The following is a 19,069-nucleotide window of genomic DNA, read 5'->3' as shown; positions in this document are numbered from 1 at the left end:
GGCTTGACCGGTTTAGCGGCCCTGGAGGTCCTGGACGCTCTGGACGAGACCGAGGAGGCTTTAGCTGTCGGAGGCTTAGCTGGTGGCGCCGACATAGCTCTCAGAGCTGAAGACAACGACGTACCCGACGTCGACGGAGTCGGTTCTGGCGCGAGAGATCTCTCGTAAAGCGCCGCTCTAAGCCTAGCGGCTCTGTTTTTTCTGGCCTGAGCTGTGAGAGCTAGGCAGAAACGGCAGGTACTGACCACATGAGCCTCGCCAAGACAGAAGAGGCACTTGGCGTGGCCGTCCGAGTCAGGAATTTTAGCAGCACACTGCGTGCAACGCTTGAAACGAGTAGTAGACATGCGAAGAGTCCGAAGTGAACCTTGCGGCGGAAAAAAAGGAACTGGAGAGCGGGCGCCTGGGGCTGCCTTATATGCCCCTTGGGAAGGGGGGGCGTGGCTACCGCCAAAATTTGAACTTCAGCTTGGAAGAGTTTCCGTCGGAACCTGCGCAGGCGCAGCTTCTCCATTAGTGTGCATTCACAGAGTACACGAAGAAAAAAAATAAGTATAAAAGTCAGATATGATTGTCTTCATTATGGATTTCCTGATTTAAACATATATGGACTTATAGGCTATCACTATATTCTTCCTCATAATACTAATGACTAATAGTAGCCAGCAGATGATATCTGACTATTTCTAGGAGATATATAAAGGGCCGTAACTTCCCATATGGGCTTGTTTGTTTTGTAAGATCTTCAGGGGACCATAGAATTGGAAGAGATAGCAATCTAGACCAGGCTTGGGCAAACTTCAGCCCTCCAGGTGTTTTGGACTTCAACTCCCATAATTTCTAACAGCCGGCAGTTAGGAATTATGGGAGCTGAAGTCCAAAACACCTGGAAGGTCGAAGTTTGCCCATGCCTGTTCTAGACCAACCTCCTGCCCTGCGGGAACACACAAAGAAAGTACTTCTGACAGATGAGACATTTAGCTAGTGCTGAATCTCCCATAGCATTCCAGCAGTGTGGTTTCTAAAGGCTCCCTCAGGACAGTTTCACAAAGCTGTCTACAGGAAGCACTGATAAATGGCAAGTACTTTTTTGGACTACCACTCATAGGAGTCCCCCAGTCAGCATGGCCAGTGGCAATTCAATAATAGCCCTGGATTCTATTTTGCATGAACAATGACAAAGATGTTAAAATCCTCTTCTCAGAGCTTGGAACTAGGAGGTAACAGGAAGGTTTCATGAACTTGAAGCCCTAATCTTATTTCCAGTTTTCAGGACTATTTTCAAGGGGGTAGGTTAGCCAGTTAGAGAATACAGCATCCTTTTTGTGAAAAGCTTTGCGCCCATGAACACAGCCTGGAACTTAAGACGTACCTTGGTCAGTTCGCCAAGATGGTTGAGGGCCCCCAGGGCATAGAGCTGTTCCAGTGCCAGGACCAGAGTCTCATGTGGTGGTGGGTCCATGAAGTCAAAGTGGATCAAGTCATTAATGCCTAAGAGAGTGAGACATGAAGCTTCAAGGGTACCTCTGATGGATAACATATCCCCACCCCAGACAATGCATCCTTCTGAATATGAAAATTATCTCAGTTGTTACAATATTCCTATTCCCATCCAGGAAACACATAGTAGGCGTTGTAGGATACATAAATCATTCCCCACTCAAGATTTCCCCAGCCACATACCCAAGCTTTTCAGAAGCAGTACCACATTGCCCAAGTTGGTCCTCTGAATCTCTGGCACTGTGGTTTCTTCCATCTCGTTCTTGTAGGCCCAGGCTGTGTAGAGGCGGAAGCACTTTCCCGCAGCCACCCGGCCAGCCCTGCCCGCTCGTTGATTGGCAGAAGCCTGAGGGGCGGAAGAGAAAGAAAAGGAAACCGTCACATTTAGAAGAATGGGGAGAGAGATGGCACTAACAACTGGAAATTTATCCTACTAAATTTGAATGATAAATGTAGGAATTATTACAAAAACCAGCAAATAATGAAATAAACCAGTTAGTAACTGAGGCCCAAGAATTCCATGTTGCTATGTAGCATGCCAGGTACAAAATACCTGGTTTTATTTAATAAAACGTGTGTAACCATTACTGTAGAAAAGGCAAGGTTGATAAGTGTATGCAGTGCCTATTAAAACCTTATAAATGTGAAGTAACTCTGTCGTGAATAAACCCCTTGCTCCAAATTATCTGTAAGTCTTTAGGAATATTATCATATTCATGAGAACTGGAATATTATCTTTAAGAGGGAACTACATGTTTCTTAAAACAGCAAAATTGGGAAATCCTATGCTTTCTAATTCAGACCTTCTGAGTTAGTTTTACCAAAATGTTCCACACATCTTTATCCAAGGGGAATTCTGTTTTTTTCTTGGAGCTAAACTGTACTCAACGCAGCTATTTGTTTGAGTTACAGAAAACAGAGTAACGGTTCTGTAACTGTATAGAGCTTTCAAAACTCCAGACATCTGATGAAGTGAAATATGCTGCCTCAAAGTGTGGTAGTCTCTTTCTCTGGAGGTCTTTAAGTAGAAGCTGGATGGCCATCTGTTGGGAGTGCTTTGACTGTGCTTCTCCTGCATGGCAGAATAGGGTTGGGCTGGATAGCCCTTGGAGTCTCTTCCAACTCAATTATTCTATGGATTGGAGCTTATTGGTAGCTTATGCCAATTATTTCATTTTCTCAGCCTCAAATGTGCTACAGGATTCCTTTATATCTTTTCATTCATAACTTCATTTATATTGCATGGCACTTTAGTACAGCTAATATGCAATGTTTCATCCCTTGTTAGTATTTTACATTTTGCAGGCTAGAATTCATTCTCAGTTCATTAAACTGATCCCTGCAAAAGTACAAAATCCAACAGGAATAAGAGAAAGTCCCAATTTAACAAAAAATGAAACGGAAGTATTCAGATGCTGAACACTGAAATAAATAAAACCAGGCCATGTGTGGAGTGGGGAGTAGTACAGAAACTGGGTACCCGAGAGCAGGGAGTGACAATGAGTGACTCCATGCCTGTGCGAGCGTTGTAACTCTTCTGCTTGCAAAAACCAGGATCGATCACGTAGATGATGCCGTCTATGGTCAGAGAGGTCTCTGCAATGTTTGTAGCAACGACTACCTGGAGAAAGAGAAGGGATGAGACATGCATCTGTGAAATGGGGGACTAGGACAGGATGCAATTACTCTGCCATCACAGAAACTTATATACAAAGAAGAGCTGGGGGACAGAGCATGTGATCTGATGGAAGATAGTGCCAGCTTAACCTTGGGACCTACAGTTATCTTAGACAACATTCCTGGGGAAAACTTCTGCCTGTAATCTTGCCAGACATTTCGCCAGGCATTTTGGACTTCAGCTCCCAGTAGGAGCTGTAGTAGGCTGTTAGAAATTGTGGGAGTTGAAGTTTGTCCTTGCCTGGAGTAGACAAAACAGGATTCTCCCAATCTTCTAATACCAGAAACTGCGTACACCCACCAAAGCTGAATGGCAGGAAATTAAGGACAGATATCAATCACATAGTCAAACTCTGGAATTCACTGCCACATGATGCAATATGGAGGGTTTTAAAGAGGGGTAAGATCAATTTGTGGAGACTAGGGCCATCAGTGACTATTAGTCAGCCAGGCTATATATCATCTCTTGTATCAAGAGGAACTATATTTCTGCATATGTTGCTGGTGAGCACAAGCAGGAAGGTGCTGTTGGACTCATGTCATGCCTGTCGGCATCCCATAAGCAGCACACTGTGAGAATTGAACAGTGAACAGAATAGGTTTTCAGCCTTACCGAGCAAAATTCTCCTGATGTTCTTAAAACATACATCCTAAGTAAAAAAAACTGTATCCCTGTCTTCCCTCCTCTAAATATGCCAAGTTCTACTTCCTACTTCAAGACTGCAACTTGGACATTATTGCCTGTGCTTCGCATACCCCAAGTGGTTGCATGGTGTTTCTTTCTGAGTAGGCCTGCACAGAATGGAGCCAAGTTTGTGCATGCAGGAGAAATGTCCAAAATGGTAAAAACTTAAAACTTTCTCCACTCACTTTGCTTTGACTCTATTCCTTCTGAAATGCAACCTTTCTAAATTGTTATATATGATGGGGTTATCTAATACAGATCCACTCCAAATCCGCTGCCACCTCTTTCCTTGATCCCATGCAAGCAGTTCTTACCTTCCTGGCTCCTGGTGGGGTTGGCTCAAAGATCTTGGCCTGCATGTCAGAGGGGAGGTTGGCATAGATTGGGAGAACCAACAGTTCTGCGATTTTGGATCCCAGCCGGCGGCAGCGATCCTGCAGCATCTCGCAGCATGCCTCAATTTCTTCCTACCAAGAAGAGAAGTTAGGCTCTGTTGAATGTTCCAAAAGGGACAAAGGTCTAAAACAGGCACCAGTGCAATTAGAGCGGCTTACCTGGCCAGTGAGGAAGACAAGGATGTCTCCTCGGGGCTGAGTGACATGGATCTGCAGCACTGACACCACGCAGGCCTCCAGGTAGTCAGCCTCCGGGGCCTAAGAGACAAGGATCAGAGAGAGGATCTCTTATTGATTTACACAAGTTCACGCAGGTCTTCCAATGGCTTTCCACTCTTTCATGCTTAGGGCATTCATTCACAGAACCTGAAAAAGTTATCTTTTGGGGTGACAACATCCCCTAGTCAAGGACAGTAAGGGATCGAGAATAACTTTTCAACTCTCTGCTCATTCCCAGCTCTGGACCCCAACCTCTGGCATGTTCTCCATAGGCCATCGCTTCATTTTGTTCTCCATCAGATCTCCTTTGGTGTTGGAAGTAAACCAGACATGGGCAAGCATTGACCCTCCAATTGTTTTGGACTTCAACTCCCACAATTTCTAACAGCCTACAGTTAGGAATTGTGGGAGTTGAAATCAAAAACACCTGGAGGGCTGGAGTTTGCCCATGCCTGGAGTAAACAATCGGGAGGGTTAGAAGTGCCAACATGGTGGTATATCCCATCATGTTGACACTTCTGACCCTCCCTATTGTTTATTCCAACACTAGTATCTTGCTGCTCCTCTGCTCCACATAGACATATACATTCCTGAAAACCTGTGTATCAAGTTATTGTTTAAGCACCAAGTTATTCTTATGGCCACCGCTCCTATCGGATTTCTCCTGTGGCTCTCTCACTTTCTCTCTTTCTCACACACATTCATTCCAATCCTCTCTCCTCCTTCCTTGCTGACCTTGGTGTAGAAGATGTCAACAGGGAACCTGCGCCCAGGAATGCGGAAGATGGGAGCATCATCAAAGAAAGTGGAGAAGCGCTCTGTGTCCAGGGTAGCGCTGGCAATCAGCACCTTCAGCTCTGGCCGGAAGCGAGCAATGTCCTTGATAAGCCCAAAGAGGATGTCTGTGTGCAAAGTGCGCTCGTGAGCCTCATCGATGATGACGACACTAGGAAAAAGGCCAGGAAGGTGATACTCCTGAATAGACAGTTAGCACTGCAGAAGTTCCAGTAATCTGCAGTGTCACTTTGCAAACCTTATAGTGTTTGTATAGAGGTAATCTAACAATGCATCCATTCTATTGAGGCAAACAGCCTCTGATTTGCCTAGCGCTAGGTACAGAGGGAGGCATCTAGTTAGAAGACATACATATGTATATGTGGGTATAGATATATTCCTCTTTGGTAGAGGTGAAGAGTATTCCCTTTTGGCTCCCTGTACCACATTGGAAGAAGAATTGTCTTGAGCAGTGGTTCTCAACCTGTGGGTCCCCAGATGTTTTTGCCTATAACTCCCAGAAATCCCAGCCAGTTTACCAGCTGTTACGATTTCTGGGACTTGAAGGCCAAAACATCTGGGGACCCACAGGTTGAGAACCATTGGTCTTGAGCCACACATTAAATATGCTAACATTAACAGCAACGATGAGCCAAAAAAAGTCCTTGCATAATAAAAACAAATTATGAATAATAATTTTAGATGTTAGCATACTCTGATTATTCCATTCTGTTCCTTTATTGTCTAAAAAGTTCAGGCTTTAGAACCTCACAATTGAAAAATTGTGAAAAATACAAAAAAACCCTTACTATTTTAAGTAAGTTTACAATTTTGTGGGTTATCGCATTCATAGGCATCCTGAGCCACAGGTTGGACAAGCCTGCTCCATCTATTCCATCAGGTGTCAAGCCCCACGAAGAATCAATGCTGATTTTGCTTACTTGTGAGGAAAAGAGGGAGGAGGAAAATTCGCCTGATCTGGGCTTCAGGGGGAAGGCGCACTTCACCTGTGATTACATCATTTCTTTTCCTTCTGAGCCCAGAGCAACTGCTCCTTCATTATTTCAACTGTTTTCTCCCTCCAACTCTTTCCTATGGTAAACAATAACTTGAACCTCAGTTGTTCCAGGGACTGATAATTGTTGGGATAGCAGAGGAAAAGGAACTGGTGCCAGTGGAGCCGTGTGCTCCTCTTGGCCAGTCTGCCATGAAATTCAGTGCAAGAGTTCTACCCAACTGAGTACATTTGGCACTGTGTTTCACTAAACTGACTGAGTCTTGGAATTGGAGGGATTCTACTCGAAGTTCTTCTCTTGAGTTTTCTCTTCCTTGTTCTGACTGCACTATTTGCCATGATGCCAAATACCATACTTGCCTAAACCTAAATCTCTGGACCAAATGAGAAATTTATAACCGGGAAAGGCCGGGCTGTAGCACAGCTGGTTAATCACTACCGACCGGAAGGTTGGCAAGTTCAAAGCCCAAGTCGGATTGAGCACCCAACCGTTAGTCTAGTTCACTGTCCACCTAAGCAGTTCGAAAACAGCTGAGCTGTGAGTAGAGAAATTAGGCAGTGCTTAAGGAGAGGCATTTTACTATATCATAAAAATTCTGGTGATCAAAGAACAAGGAGGGAAAATTCTGCGACCAAAAAGGGCCTGTCATCATAGTGGATGGAGCAACAGCTGGAATCGAGCATAACCTCCAGGCGCCAAAATTGGAAAATGCCAAAATACCTCTATCTGTCTGTCTGTCCTGTATGTCTAAAAACAGCATTGAATATTTGTCGTGTATGTATGCCTTGTGATCCGCCCTGAGTCCCCTTCAGGGTGAGTAGGGCAGAATATAAATACTGTAAATAAATAAACAAATAATGAATAACCTACCAAAACAGCTTATTAGGATTCTAAGTGAATCAAAATGAACCAGGGTGAATCACACCAATTCATATTAGGCCCAACGTGGAGATGGATCAACCAGATTCAGATCTGGAACACATAAACCCTATCTGAAGCAATGAAAACTGACTGGATGAACCTGAAGTGTGCTCCCAAAGATAATGCCACGGTGGGTGATGCAGAGAGGAGACAGACCTTCCCTACCTCCTCACAGCTATGCAGACAAGCCCAGTGTTGTTGCTCACCTGTAACTGCTGAGGTCAGGTTCAGTGAGGAATTCTCTTAGCAGCATCCCATCCGTCATGTACTTCAGCACTGTCCGCTCTGAGGTGCAGTCCTCAAACCGGATGCTATAGCCCACCTGGGGAATTTTAGATGCAGGTTACCACAAAGCCCCTATACAATGAGAAGTCTTTGATCAAGAGGCTTATTTGCCTCAAATCAATATGTTACCAACGTGATAAAAGGAGAGAGGAGCACCTGGCATATTTTTGCTCCTGCCTCAGATCAATGGAAACTAGACTCAAGCCCCCATGAGAATGGGATAAAGAAACACACGGTCTGGCCCACCAATGGTTGAATAGCCAACTTAACCTAGACTAAAGTCAGAGAGAAGTGAGGCAAGATGACAGAACAGATATGGAGAACAGACTTCAAGCACAAAATTTGCCTCCTAGTTACGTTAAGGCTATTTATTATCTCTCTGAAGTTGATTCCAAGGGAAGATTGGGACCTTCCTGTTTATCTGAGCATGAACATTTACATGCCAACGAAATATCTTTAACTCTGTTTGGGTAAACTTCTGCGACAGGGATTATCGCTATGTAACACAATATTTATTCCTGGTCATAAATGTCATTTCTTAATTGATGCTATCATAAAAACATGGAAAAGGTTTATTAAACTGCAAAAACTTTCTTTTTGAGGGAGATTCTGCAGCACATTTTGCTCTAGTTTTTCAATAAATATCTCAGAGTTTTAACAAATGTAACATAGTTTGTGGCAGCCACAAAAATGAAATTTCTGGAGTATTAACAACCACTTTCAAAGAAAGTATTGCACAATTAAACAGAAATAACACCTTCAAACCAGGAAGAGATTTTTTTTCCAGATTTTGTTACATAGTGTTATTGGATGTTGTGAAATCAGTTCAAGGATGAATGAGTGGTTGATAGGACTAGAAATGATACATCAGTCCTCCAAGCACATACTTCATTTCCAAGCTTGACGCCCATTTCCTGGGAAACCCGGGCAGCAACACTCATAGCCGCCACTCGCCTGGGCTGGGTGCAGCCAATCTTCATTCCTTTTTCTGTGTAGCCCTGCGGGGAAGAGAAAAAATCCCGAAAATGCTCATCTTCTGTACTCATAAACCTATTACAGTATGTATGTCAGAATGTTTGTCTGGGGAGTGAAATGCTGCTGTTGCTTAGGGAAAAACAACTAGAGGAAACATGCATACATACACAAACATACTTTCAATTCATTAGATGAGTAGAAAGAATAGAGCAAGCCTGCACAATCTTTGGGCCTCCAACTCCAGAAGCCTTAGCCAGCATGTACAATGGTCAGGAATTCTGGGAGCTGAAGTCCAAAACACCTGAAGGGACGCAGGTTGTGCAGGCCTGGAATAGAGAAATTAGGTCCTGCTGGACCACCGTAACAATCATCATGTCAGACTATACAGGGAAACCATTACAATCCACAAGCATGTGGACAATTTCAAAAGAAAGGAGGAATCATGAAAATGAACAAAATCTGGCTGCAGTATTAAAAAACTCTAAAATCAGGACAGTAAATAAAGAGCAACAGTCAGAAAACAGGGGAATTCTAGAAATGAAACAATCAAGGCCAGCTAACACCTCCCAACAAAGGATTCCCCCAGGCAGGAAGCGGCCAAACTTTGAAGCTGCAAGGCTATTCAATGCTAATCAAGGTGATCTATTGCAACATTCACACTTACTTCAAACAGACAAGAGTTTTTTTCTCCTACCCTGGACATTCCAGATATATAAATCCCAAAAACTCAGAAGCAACTGGAAAAGTTCACTGTTTCCCCAAAAATAGGCCCCAGTTAAGATTGTCATCTAGACAGACACATTTACTGGTAGTACATCCATTGCAACACAGGACAGATATAAATAATAAAATGAATACCGGTATGTAATTAAATATAAATAAATAATATTGTCACATTATTATGACGATGTTCCACATGACATGACTGTATTTGAATATATGTAGATTTTGTTGTTCATGAACAAATGTAGATTGTTGTCCATTAAAAAAAGACATCCCCTGAAAAAAAAAGCCCTAATGTGTCCTTTGAAGCAAAAATTAATACAAGATGTGGTTTTATTTTCAGGGAAATACAGGTAAGAGAGGCTTACTGAGTCTGAGGAACCCAGCTGCAGAGTAATGCTGCCAAACAAAGGCCATGTAATATGGAGGAAGAACATCCTTTTACTGATGCTCTTGGCACAGTATTCTCATGACCCATGAGATCATATTGGTTAGTTATCATCTACAGTAGTGCTACTGAATCAGTTGCTGGATGATCATTCAACACTTGCTAAAATATGGGATTTGAAGGGTCTATTCTAGCAATAGGATTCAGGCTATGGTATTGGTCAGGGGGCAAAGGATGCCCTCTTAGCAAGCTGTAGTGCTGGTCTCTTCCTCAACCCCAATATTTCCCCTCAATCTTGTCAAGTTACCTCTTCAAACAAGTACTGGGGTATTTGGGTGGTCTTGCCAGAGCCGGTCTCCCCTTCAATGATGAGTATCTGGTGTTCGGCAATGGCAGACAGCAGGTCTTTGCGGTAAGGGAAGATAGGCAGGCTCCGGCGCACCTCCTGGATGGAGAGCTTCTTGCGTTCGGCCTCCGACAGCTCTGGCTTCTCTTCCTGGGACTGAGAGAAAAAAGGGAAGGGGTGGAGATTATACTACCACAAAGGAAGAAAGCTGAGAAGATCCACTGAGAAGATTCAGCTCCAGGAACAGAACTGGTGTGTGATCAGAGCTCAGTGATAAGAGCTTTACATGTTAAGGCTGTCCAGGTTAGGGAAAACCGAGGCTTAAGATCACAACACCTTGCACTCATCAAGAGAGATAACACTGGGCTAGCTGAACAAATAACACAAGCCAACAAAATCAAACTTTTTGTAATAATCAGAAATAGGTGTAGCACAGTTTAAATCAATTTTAATGCTGATTTTAAATATGTCTTTATTTTTTCATCATGTCAAATTGGTACATTACAGCGGACTACTGTAAAGTCTGCACATTTTGCATCATATTCGTGTAACACAAGCCAACAATATTTTTCATCAGATATAATTTCTGTCATTCTTGTGTAATTTTTGCGATGAGGCTAACTGAATAATTAATGCATTTACACATTGATATCAATAGAATCTAATTGCTATCTGTGTGTAAATGCATTATTTGATCAGCCTCATTGCAAAAACTACATGTGATAAGAGAAAAAATAAACACAGATCTGAATTCAGTGCAAAAAACTCTAAGAATCACCTAAAATTATATCTGATGAAAAATATTGTTGGCTTGTGTTACACAAATATGATGCGAATATGATGGTGTGTGTAAACTAATTCTATGTCTGAGTTTGCATATCATGGCAAGCCATGTGTTAGGGGACAAGTCAGCACCAACAACTACATAGGTATTTTTTTATAATATCTTAATCCAGTCTGCATTGTATGTTTCTTACAACAAATAAAGATACATCTACACTATGGAATCAATGCAGTTTTACACCACTTCAACTGTCATGGTTCAATGCTAAAGAATTATGAGAGTTGTAATTTTATATGGTTTTTAATCTGCCAAAGGGTGCTGGTGTCTCACCTTGTTTTGACTTGTGCCCCGCATCTGTACAGCATTCACAAACTGAATCATCTCATCCTCTTCCAGCACGTACTCATAGTCTTTGTGAGGATGGCGCTGGCCAGCATCCCGAGCCCCAAAGCGGAGGGCGGCTGCCCCAATGTGGTCTTCCTCCCAGCGCCGTTGCTCATCTTGTGGGGCCAAATGATCCTCCGACTGGGGTTCCTCGTAACGATCAGGGATTTTCTGAAGGACAAAAACCAATTTCAAATTTTTAGAGAGATTTTTGGAAGAGGTCTCTGCCTGACAGACACAAAGGTGACCAACTGAAAATAGCTGTAAGTTATTAATACAAATGGTGTAGCCTTGGGATGAGGTAATGACATGAGATTTTGCACAGAACTCACAACATCACAACAAGCGAAAAGTTTGGGGAGGGTGCAACTGGGCAAAATGCAGCCTGCTGTATAGGAGGGCACACACTTTACACAACCCGCTAATGAATAAAGGCATTCTACTTCTGAACAAATGTATGTATTGGTGAAACTGAACAGATAAGCACCCTCCCTCCTGCCCTTCAGAAAAAACCCCTAAAAACATGGCTATGGGACCAAGCCTTTGGTCAGTAATTTTCAAACAGTGCAATAAGTGAATACGAAATAGTGCAATGATGAATGGAATGGCTCTGGATTACAATTTTGGACTACGTGGTTTTAATAAACTGTCTAATGTCTAATGTATGATGTTTTTAACATTTTGGATTTTAAGGTATTTATTTATTGTATGTATTTGTGTGGCATCGAATTGTTGCCTACTGTAAGGGAGCTCTGAGTCCCCTTCGGGGTGAGAAGGGCGGGGTATAAATGTGGTAAATAAATATGTATTTATTTTACTGAAAGATCCTAAGAATTACTATACTCACTTTTGCAATAGAATATACTCAGGGGTCACTTGATCAAAAGGTATCATGTCTGTCTGCATCTGCTGCTGATCTGGTGGTGCCATGTACCCAGAATGAACTTTAGCATGTCATGGAATCATCATGGTTGGAAGGGATGTGAGTGCTTTGATTGTGTGTTCTTGCATGGCCAGAGTTGGACTGGATGGCCCTTGGGGTTTCTATGATGCTGGAGTTCAGTTAGTCCACTTCTCAGTCATGATGCATTTCAGTGATGACTATAAACTACAGCATCCATCATTCCCACCCAGGTGTAGGAGAAAACACATTGGGTCCAATCTCTGTTCACTGCAGGCTCTATTTCATTGCTTTCACACTCCTTTCTTGCATTAATGGCAGATCTTTATCTATACCTGGCCCAAATGCCTATAATCTCATCCAAACTGGTCTCCAGCATAGAACACAACGATCTCACTCCATCCTTCTATTTGAAATCCTTTCAATGTAGAACAGTAGGGCTGACCCAAAGCCATAATACATGCAATTCATCACCTAATGCATTCTAGGAATCATCCCTTAAAGGAAACAAGGTTCCTAAACTGATCATGTGCACAATTACTACCTTGCTGCGAGTTTCCTCAGGCATATAGTAGCGATTGCTCTTCTCCATCTTCTCCTGCTCTCCTGCCTGTTTGTACTGCTTCGCCAAGTCACGCACTTTGCGTTTGTAATCCAGCTCCTGTTTCTCCAAGGCCGTGAGCTCCTGCTCAGAGAACAGGTATTCATCATCTGCTATCTCTGCTTCCAAGTCTTCTATCTTATCCTTTTCCCGTTTGGCCAAATAATCCCAGCGAGACTTCTTTCGCAGCTCTGGAACCTGCCAGGTAGAAAAGGAAAATATGAAGTTACACGGGTAGGCCAAAACAGTAAGAATTCTGACAATTCTCTTTTTGATCCCTAGTCTCAACTGCACAATATTTCCTGTTGCAGAGAGCTTTAAACAAGGCTCTCACTAGGGGACAATATTTCCTCTGAGTAAGCAGCTTGTCTGCCACTTAAGATGCCCATTGAAGGCACACCATGTAAATAAAACATTGTTTTTTTTAAAAAAAAAAGTTTGTTAAGTATAATAACCCAGTATCTATAATTATCTAGATATTGAACCAATGTAATGTTCAATGAACCAAGATAAAAATTACTTAAGTTACCATATTCCTCCATCTAATAGTTACATTTGTATGCCTTTTTTGTTAGGAAAAAGGGGGGTGCCTTGGGTCCTCTGGTTACAAAAACAAGCTGTCTTACCTTCAGGACGAGAGAGAGCTCTGGGATTTTAAACAATCCTATCTGCAATGATTACACGAGGAAAGGAAAAATAGCGAATTTTGGGACCCAAAATAGGGAGTGCAACAATAATGGGATGGTGAACATGATGCAATGAAATACGCTACTATGATCGAAGCTAGTGAACAAAAATATAAACTATGGCTTGTCAGGATATTTGTAACTTCATCTATGTCACAATTCAGTAATTTAATTACAGATTGAGTCTCCCTTATCTGGAAATCCAAAATCTGAAATACTTTTTCTGCCAGCTGCCCAGTTCTGCCTTTGGGAAAAGGAGACTAGACACACATGTAGAAGCCCCTTCCCCCATTCAATTATATATGCAATTACAGATACAGGCAATCCCCAAGTTATGATCAAGGTTTTTTCTTAAGTTGAATTTGCATGTAAATCAGAACAGATACATTTTAAGTATAACTCCAGATATATGCATATTTTGGATAGAATAGGAAAGGGTTAACATCCCTGTGGTATTTCTTTTTCTATTCAAAAAAAATTCACCTCTCTGTTCCTGTGATAATTAGATTTTGAAAATTTTGGCTAGTTGGGGAAACAAGGATTGGTGATAAAGCTTCAGTGGAGACACCTTTTCCCAATGATAACTCTTTCAGGAGTGAATATCCCTTCCGAGGGGTAGATTTCTCTCACTTCCTGTTGTCTCACCCCCATTCTTAACTATGAGTCATTTGTAAGTTGAATATTTGTAGCTGGTATTCCAAACTAAAAAAAAATTCCAAAAAAAATCTGGTCCCAAATATTCCTGATAGAGGAGTCTTAACCTGTATAGATAGAAGGAAAGTTCTTACCATTAATTTCTTGTCCTCTTCTGCCATCTTCAGACGTTTTTGAGCTTCTTCATAGGCCTACATTTGGCATGATTGGAAAACAAAAGACATAAACATACAAATCAAACTAAACCAAATAGCTTTATTGTTTATTATTATTATTATTATTATTATTATTATTATATTTGACTGCAATGTTTTCAAAACTGTGGACTAAATGATCAAGCAGTTCCACATGATGGTCAGTAAAATTTTTAGTGAGAAAGGTGATGGAGAGGGTCTTCTTGGTATCTCAACAATAGAATCTTTAGCTTGAAGAAGAGAAGGTTGAGAGGAGACAAGATAACCATGTGTAAATATGTGAAAGGGTGTCATAAGGAAGAGGGAGCAGGCTTGTTTTCTGCTGCCCTGGGGACTAGGACTTGGAGCAATGGGTTCAAATAACAGGAAATGATATTCCACCTGAACATTAAGAAGAACTTCCCAACCGTAAAAGCTGTTCAACAGTGGAACTCCCTGCCTCGGAGTGTGATGGAAGCTCCTTCTTTGGAAGCTTTTAAACAGAGGCTGGATGGCCATCTGTCAGGGTTGCTTCGATTGTGCTTTTCCTGCATGGCAGGGGGTTGGATTAGATGGCCCATGTGGTTTCTTCCAACTCTAAGATTCTATGAATCTGATCATCTTAAAGCATTTCAGTAATAACAGATTGCGTATAGAATCTGATATGTAACATGAGGAAGAGAAAAGTGAAAAAAATATCACCAAGTGGTCTAGAAATAAAAGTCCTGTGTCATGTAAGAGAGATGTTTGAAATGTTAAGGTGGGTAAAAAGAAGTATCAGGAAAGAATGCTTTGCAAACAAGTAAAACAAAGTAAACAAGTAAAGGAAAGTTAAATGTAAATGCATAAAAAGCCCAGGTTCTGTATCATTGTCACCTGGATAAAAATCTCTCTTTAAACATTAGAAGGGTGTTAAGAGTAGCTCAGACCTAGTTCTTGATTAAGAAATGCAGTTATTGTTTTTATTATTGTAAACAAACCTTTTGTGATTTTTAAGATTGGACTCTACATCTTGCCTGCCTAAGTTCTGAATTCTTTACAGACGCATAATACGGCACCTCACGCTTTGCTGGTTAGTGAGCCAATGGCTCAAATTTTAGTATCCTGTTTGATTTTTGGATGTTAGTTTTCCCTAACACAGAAAACCTGGGATCAGATCCTGGGATATAGGGCCTGTCTGGAAGGGCCCTATAATATCTATACATTAAATTAAGGAACTCTGGCTATGTTCCCTTATACTGGACACATTATTTTAAGTGTTTATGATCATGCATAACTTATTCTTCATCTTGTGTATAAGTAGCGGGAATTTTATTGAGGAACTTTTCTGGATTCTGAGCATTTTTTTTTACTAGACATGGCTTTTTAAGCATATCTCAGCCACTGTAAGGCATGACTCACAAAAAGCTAGCTTCTGCAGCCATTTCCATGTTCCACATCCTTTTCATATGAAAACAGAATTATGATAAACAGTGCTATTTATCAATAGTAAAGTTACTGGGCATCAGTAAAATCAAAGCAATTTCATGGCTCTTAATCAGAAATGGATAAATTCAGCTAATTTTCTGCGACACAATCCCTTTGGGGACCACAAGCTTTGCTGCTATTATGGGGCATCACCATCAGAAAAGTAATAGTAGACCCCGTGATTCGTCCTCTTGTGGCCAACTTGTCTTTATATACACAAGCACTAACTAGGCCCAATGATAATAGGATGTTCAATCCTCACTGTAGGTCCCCCCCCTCAGAAAAGTCGCATCTAGATGTTCTGGCCCAATCTTTCTCAGTCCCTTACCAGCAATCGTTGCCTCCCCCTACTCCTCGAAGATTTTCCGGTAGGCCCCACTTGTCCCCTTTCTTGGAAGCTAGGCTAGTTGGAAATTCCAGCAGTCATTTGGACTTGGGGATTTGACTAGACTCTCCAAATGATGTTCCAACTGAGCCAGATTCCCTGGGGGGTGGGAACCGGGTGGGGTTTGGTTCCATCGAGGTCATGTGGGGGAGGAGGAATTGCAGTTGACGGATTCCCAGGGAGAAGCGCAACAGAGTTCTTGCGACCCTGGAGAAGGATAGGTGTGGTAGCCTCGATGGCAGCCCCTCCGGGCTGAAGGTCCTGCTACTCAATGCCAGATCCGTCAAGGGTAAATCATCTATTATCCAGGATTTAATCCTGTATGAGCAGGTGGATCTGGCTTGCATCACCGAGACCTGGCTGGATGAACTGGGTGGAGTTAGTCTTTCCCAGCTTTGTCCTCCGGGTTTCGGGGTGCATCAGCAGGCCAGGCCGGGAGGGCGGGGAGGTGGGGTTGTGGTGGTCTTTCGGCAGTCCATCGCCCTGGTCAGATGCGCCGCTTTGCAACCTGCCGGGTTTGAGTGTCTCTACCTGAGGGTGGGTACCCGGGACAGTTTGGGGATTCTGCTGGTGTACCGTCCACCCCGCGACACAGCAGTCTCCCTGCCTGAGCTAGCAGAGGTGGTCTCTAGCGTGGTGCTGGGTTCCCAGCGCCTGGTGGTGCTGGGAGATTTCAACATTCACGCTGAGGCCACCTTGACAGGTGCAGCTCAGGAATTCATGGCCGCCATGACGACCATGGGACTGTCCCAAGTGATATCGGGTCCCACTCATCAAGCTGGACATACACTCGACCTGGTTTTTGTTGCGGGTGACGGTTTGGTTGGAGTGGAAGAGCAAACTATCCTTCCATTGTCATGGTCCGACCATTATCTGATCAGTTTAAGACTCACCACACCCGTAAACCTCCACAGGGGTGGTGGACCCATTAAGATGGTCCGCCCCAGGAGACTTATGGATCCTGAGGGATTCCTGAGGTCTCTTGGGGATCTGTCTGCCATGGAGCCTGACGATCCTGTCGATGCCTTGGTCGCTCGCTATAACAGTGAGTTGTCCAGGGCAATAGACATGATCGCCCCCGAACGTCCACTCTCGCTACGTGGAGTTGCCCCAGCCCCCTGGTTTACTGGGGAGCTGGCGGAGATGAAACGTGCGAGGAGGAGACTAGAGTGCCGCTGGCAGACAACTCGTGATGCATCTGACCGAGCACGGTCTAGAGCCGCTATTAGGGCCTATTCCACGGTGTTGCGAGCAGCCAGGAAGGCTTTCTCGACTGCCCGCATCGCGTCTGCAACAACTAGATCCTCAGAGCTGTTTCGGGTTGTTGGGGAGCTCCTCCACCCTCCTCAGGCTGGGGGGGCACCTGACATCCCGGCAACTCGGTGTAGCGAGTTTGCTCACCATTTTGCAGACAAAGTCGCTCAGATTCGTTCCGACTTAGATGCTGGCCTTTATGCAATTCCAGGTGAGGTAACCGAGGCTTCTGTCTGTTCGATCTTGTGGGATTCGTTTCAGCTTGTGCAGCCTGATGATGTGGACAAGATTCTTGGAGCGGTGAGGGCGACCACCTGTGCCCTTGACCCTTGCCCATCTTGGCTTTTAAAACAGGCCAGTGGTGGGTTGGTTGATTGGTTTGTGAGAATAATTAATGCCTCTTTGGAGCAGGGTAGATTTCCATCTAATCTAAAACAAGCGGTGGTGAGACCTATCTTAAAGAAGGCCTCCCTAGATTCGACCAACTTGCATAACTACAGACCAATCTCCAACCTTCCATTTTTAGGCAAGGTCTTGGAGCGGGTGGTTGCCTCTCAGCTCCAGGGATTCTTGGATGATACGGATTCTCTGGACCAATCGCAGTCTGGCTTCAGGCCTGGTTTCAGTACTGAGACGGCTTTGGTCGCCTTGGTGGATGACCTCCGCAGGGAGCTGGACAGGGGGAGTGTGACCCTGCTGGTTCTCTTGGATATCTCAGCGGCTTTCGATACCATCGACCATGGTATCCTTCTGGGACGTCTCTCCGGGATGGGCCTTGGGGGTACTGTTCTGCAGTGGCTTCAGTCCTTCCTAGAGGGGCGTTCCCAGATGGTGAAGCTGGGGGACACCTGCTCGGACCCCTGGCCATTGTCCTGTGGGGTCCCGCAAGGTTCTATTCTGTCCCCCATGCTTTTCAATATCTACATGAAACCGCTGGGCGAGGTCATCTGGGGTTTTGGAGTTCGGTGCCATCTCTACGCAGATGACACCCAACTCTACTACTCTTTTCCACCAAAATCCAAGGAAGCCCCTCGGATACTGGACCAGTATCTGGCCACTGTATTGGCCTGGATGAGGGCGAACAAGCTGAAGCTCAATCCTGACAAGACAGAGGTCCTCCAGGTCAGTCGAAAGCCCGATCGGGGTATTGGGTGGCAACCTGTGCTTGACGGGGTTGCACTCCCCCTGAAGGCGCAGGTCCGCAGCTTGGGGGTCCTCCTGGATTCGGGGCTGACGCTTGAGGCTCAGGTGTCGGCCGTGGCCGGGAGGGCCTTTGCACAACTAAAACTTGTGCGCCAGCTGCGACCATACCTCGAGAAGTCTGATCTGACTACGGTGGTCCACGCCTTAGTTACCTCTAGACTGGACTATTGCAATGCGCTCTACGTGGGGCTGCCTTTGAAGACGGCCCGGAAATTGCAATTAGTTCAGCGCTCGGCAGCCAGGCTTCTAACAGGAGCAAACTACAGGGCGCGTTCTACGCCTCTGTTTAAGGAGCTCCACTGGCTGCCGTTTGTTTTCCGGGCCCAATTCAAGGTGCAGGTTATCACCTACAAAGCCCTAAATGGTTTGGGACCCACCTACCTTAGAGACCGCATCTCCCCCTATGAACCTGCACGATCTCTTCGCTCTTCGGGGGAGGCCCTCCTCTCGCTCCCACCACCTTCGCAGTTGCGGCTGGTGGGGACGAGAGAGAGGGCCTTCTCCGCTGTGGCCCCCCGCCTCTGGAACTCACTCCCGAGGGAGATTAGACAGGCCCCCACCCTCCTTGCCTTTCGAAAAAGCCTTAAAACCTGGCTTTTCCAGAGGGCCTTCGACGACTAATTTTTGGGGGTTGATTTGTCTGCCCATTTAATTTAATTAGAGAGTGTTCTGC

At 44.1% G+C, this 19,069-nt stretch overlaps 1 protein-coding gene across 3 annotated transcripts in view; it reads right to left on the bottom strand.

Moving 5' to 3' along the window:
• dhx16 (DEAH-box helicase 16) overlaps window positions 1-19,069 on the bottom strand; it is a 32,348-nt gene that overhangs the window by 9,767 nt on the left and 3,512 nt on the right. For all 3 annotated transcript variants that reach the window (XR_010002492.1, XR_001730026.2, XM_008105610.3), the window contains exons 4-15: window positions 14,049-14,105; window positions 12,518-12,772; window positions 11,019-11,243; window positions 9,866-10,060; window positions 8,360-8,470; window positions 7,394-7,509; window positions 5,212-5,422; window positions 4,417-4,515; window positions 4,177-4,329; window positions 2,981-3,121; window positions 1,684-1,846; window positions 1,373-1,491 (exon numbers count right to left, since the gene is read on the bottom strand). Coding sequence is in view for 1 of the 3 variants with exons in the window: in XM_008105610.3 (XP_008103817.1) it covers window positions 1,373-1,491; window positions 1,684-1,846; window positions 2,981-3,121; window positions 4,177-4,329; window positions 4,417-4,515; window positions 5,212-5,422; window positions 7,394-7,509; window positions 8,360-8,470; window positions 9,866-10,060; window positions 11,019-11,243; window positions 12,518-12,772; window positions 14,049-14,105 (1,845 nt within the window). In the remaining 2 variants the exon portion in view is untranslated. The remainder of the gene's footprint in view (window positions 1-1,372; window positions 1,492-1,683; window positions 1,847-2,980; window positions 3,122-4,176; window positions 4,330-4,416; window positions 4,516-5,211; window positions 5,423-7,393; window positions 7,510-8,359; window positions 8,471-9,865; window positions 10,061-11,018; window positions 11,244-12,517; window positions 12,773-14,048; window positions 14,106-19,069) is intronic.

Source organism: Anolis carolinensis, chromosome 2, assembly GCF_035594765.1.
Source record: "Anolis carolinensis isolate JA03-04 chromosome 2, rAnoCar3.1.pri, whole genome shotgun sequence".
NCBI classification, from domain to species: Eukaryota; Metazoa; Chordata; class Lepidosauria; order Squamata; family Dactyloidae; genus Anolis; species Anolis carolinensis.
The sequence above is the reverse complement of the archived record's forward strand: the minus strand, read 5'-3'. Positions and strand labels throughout refer to the sequence as shown.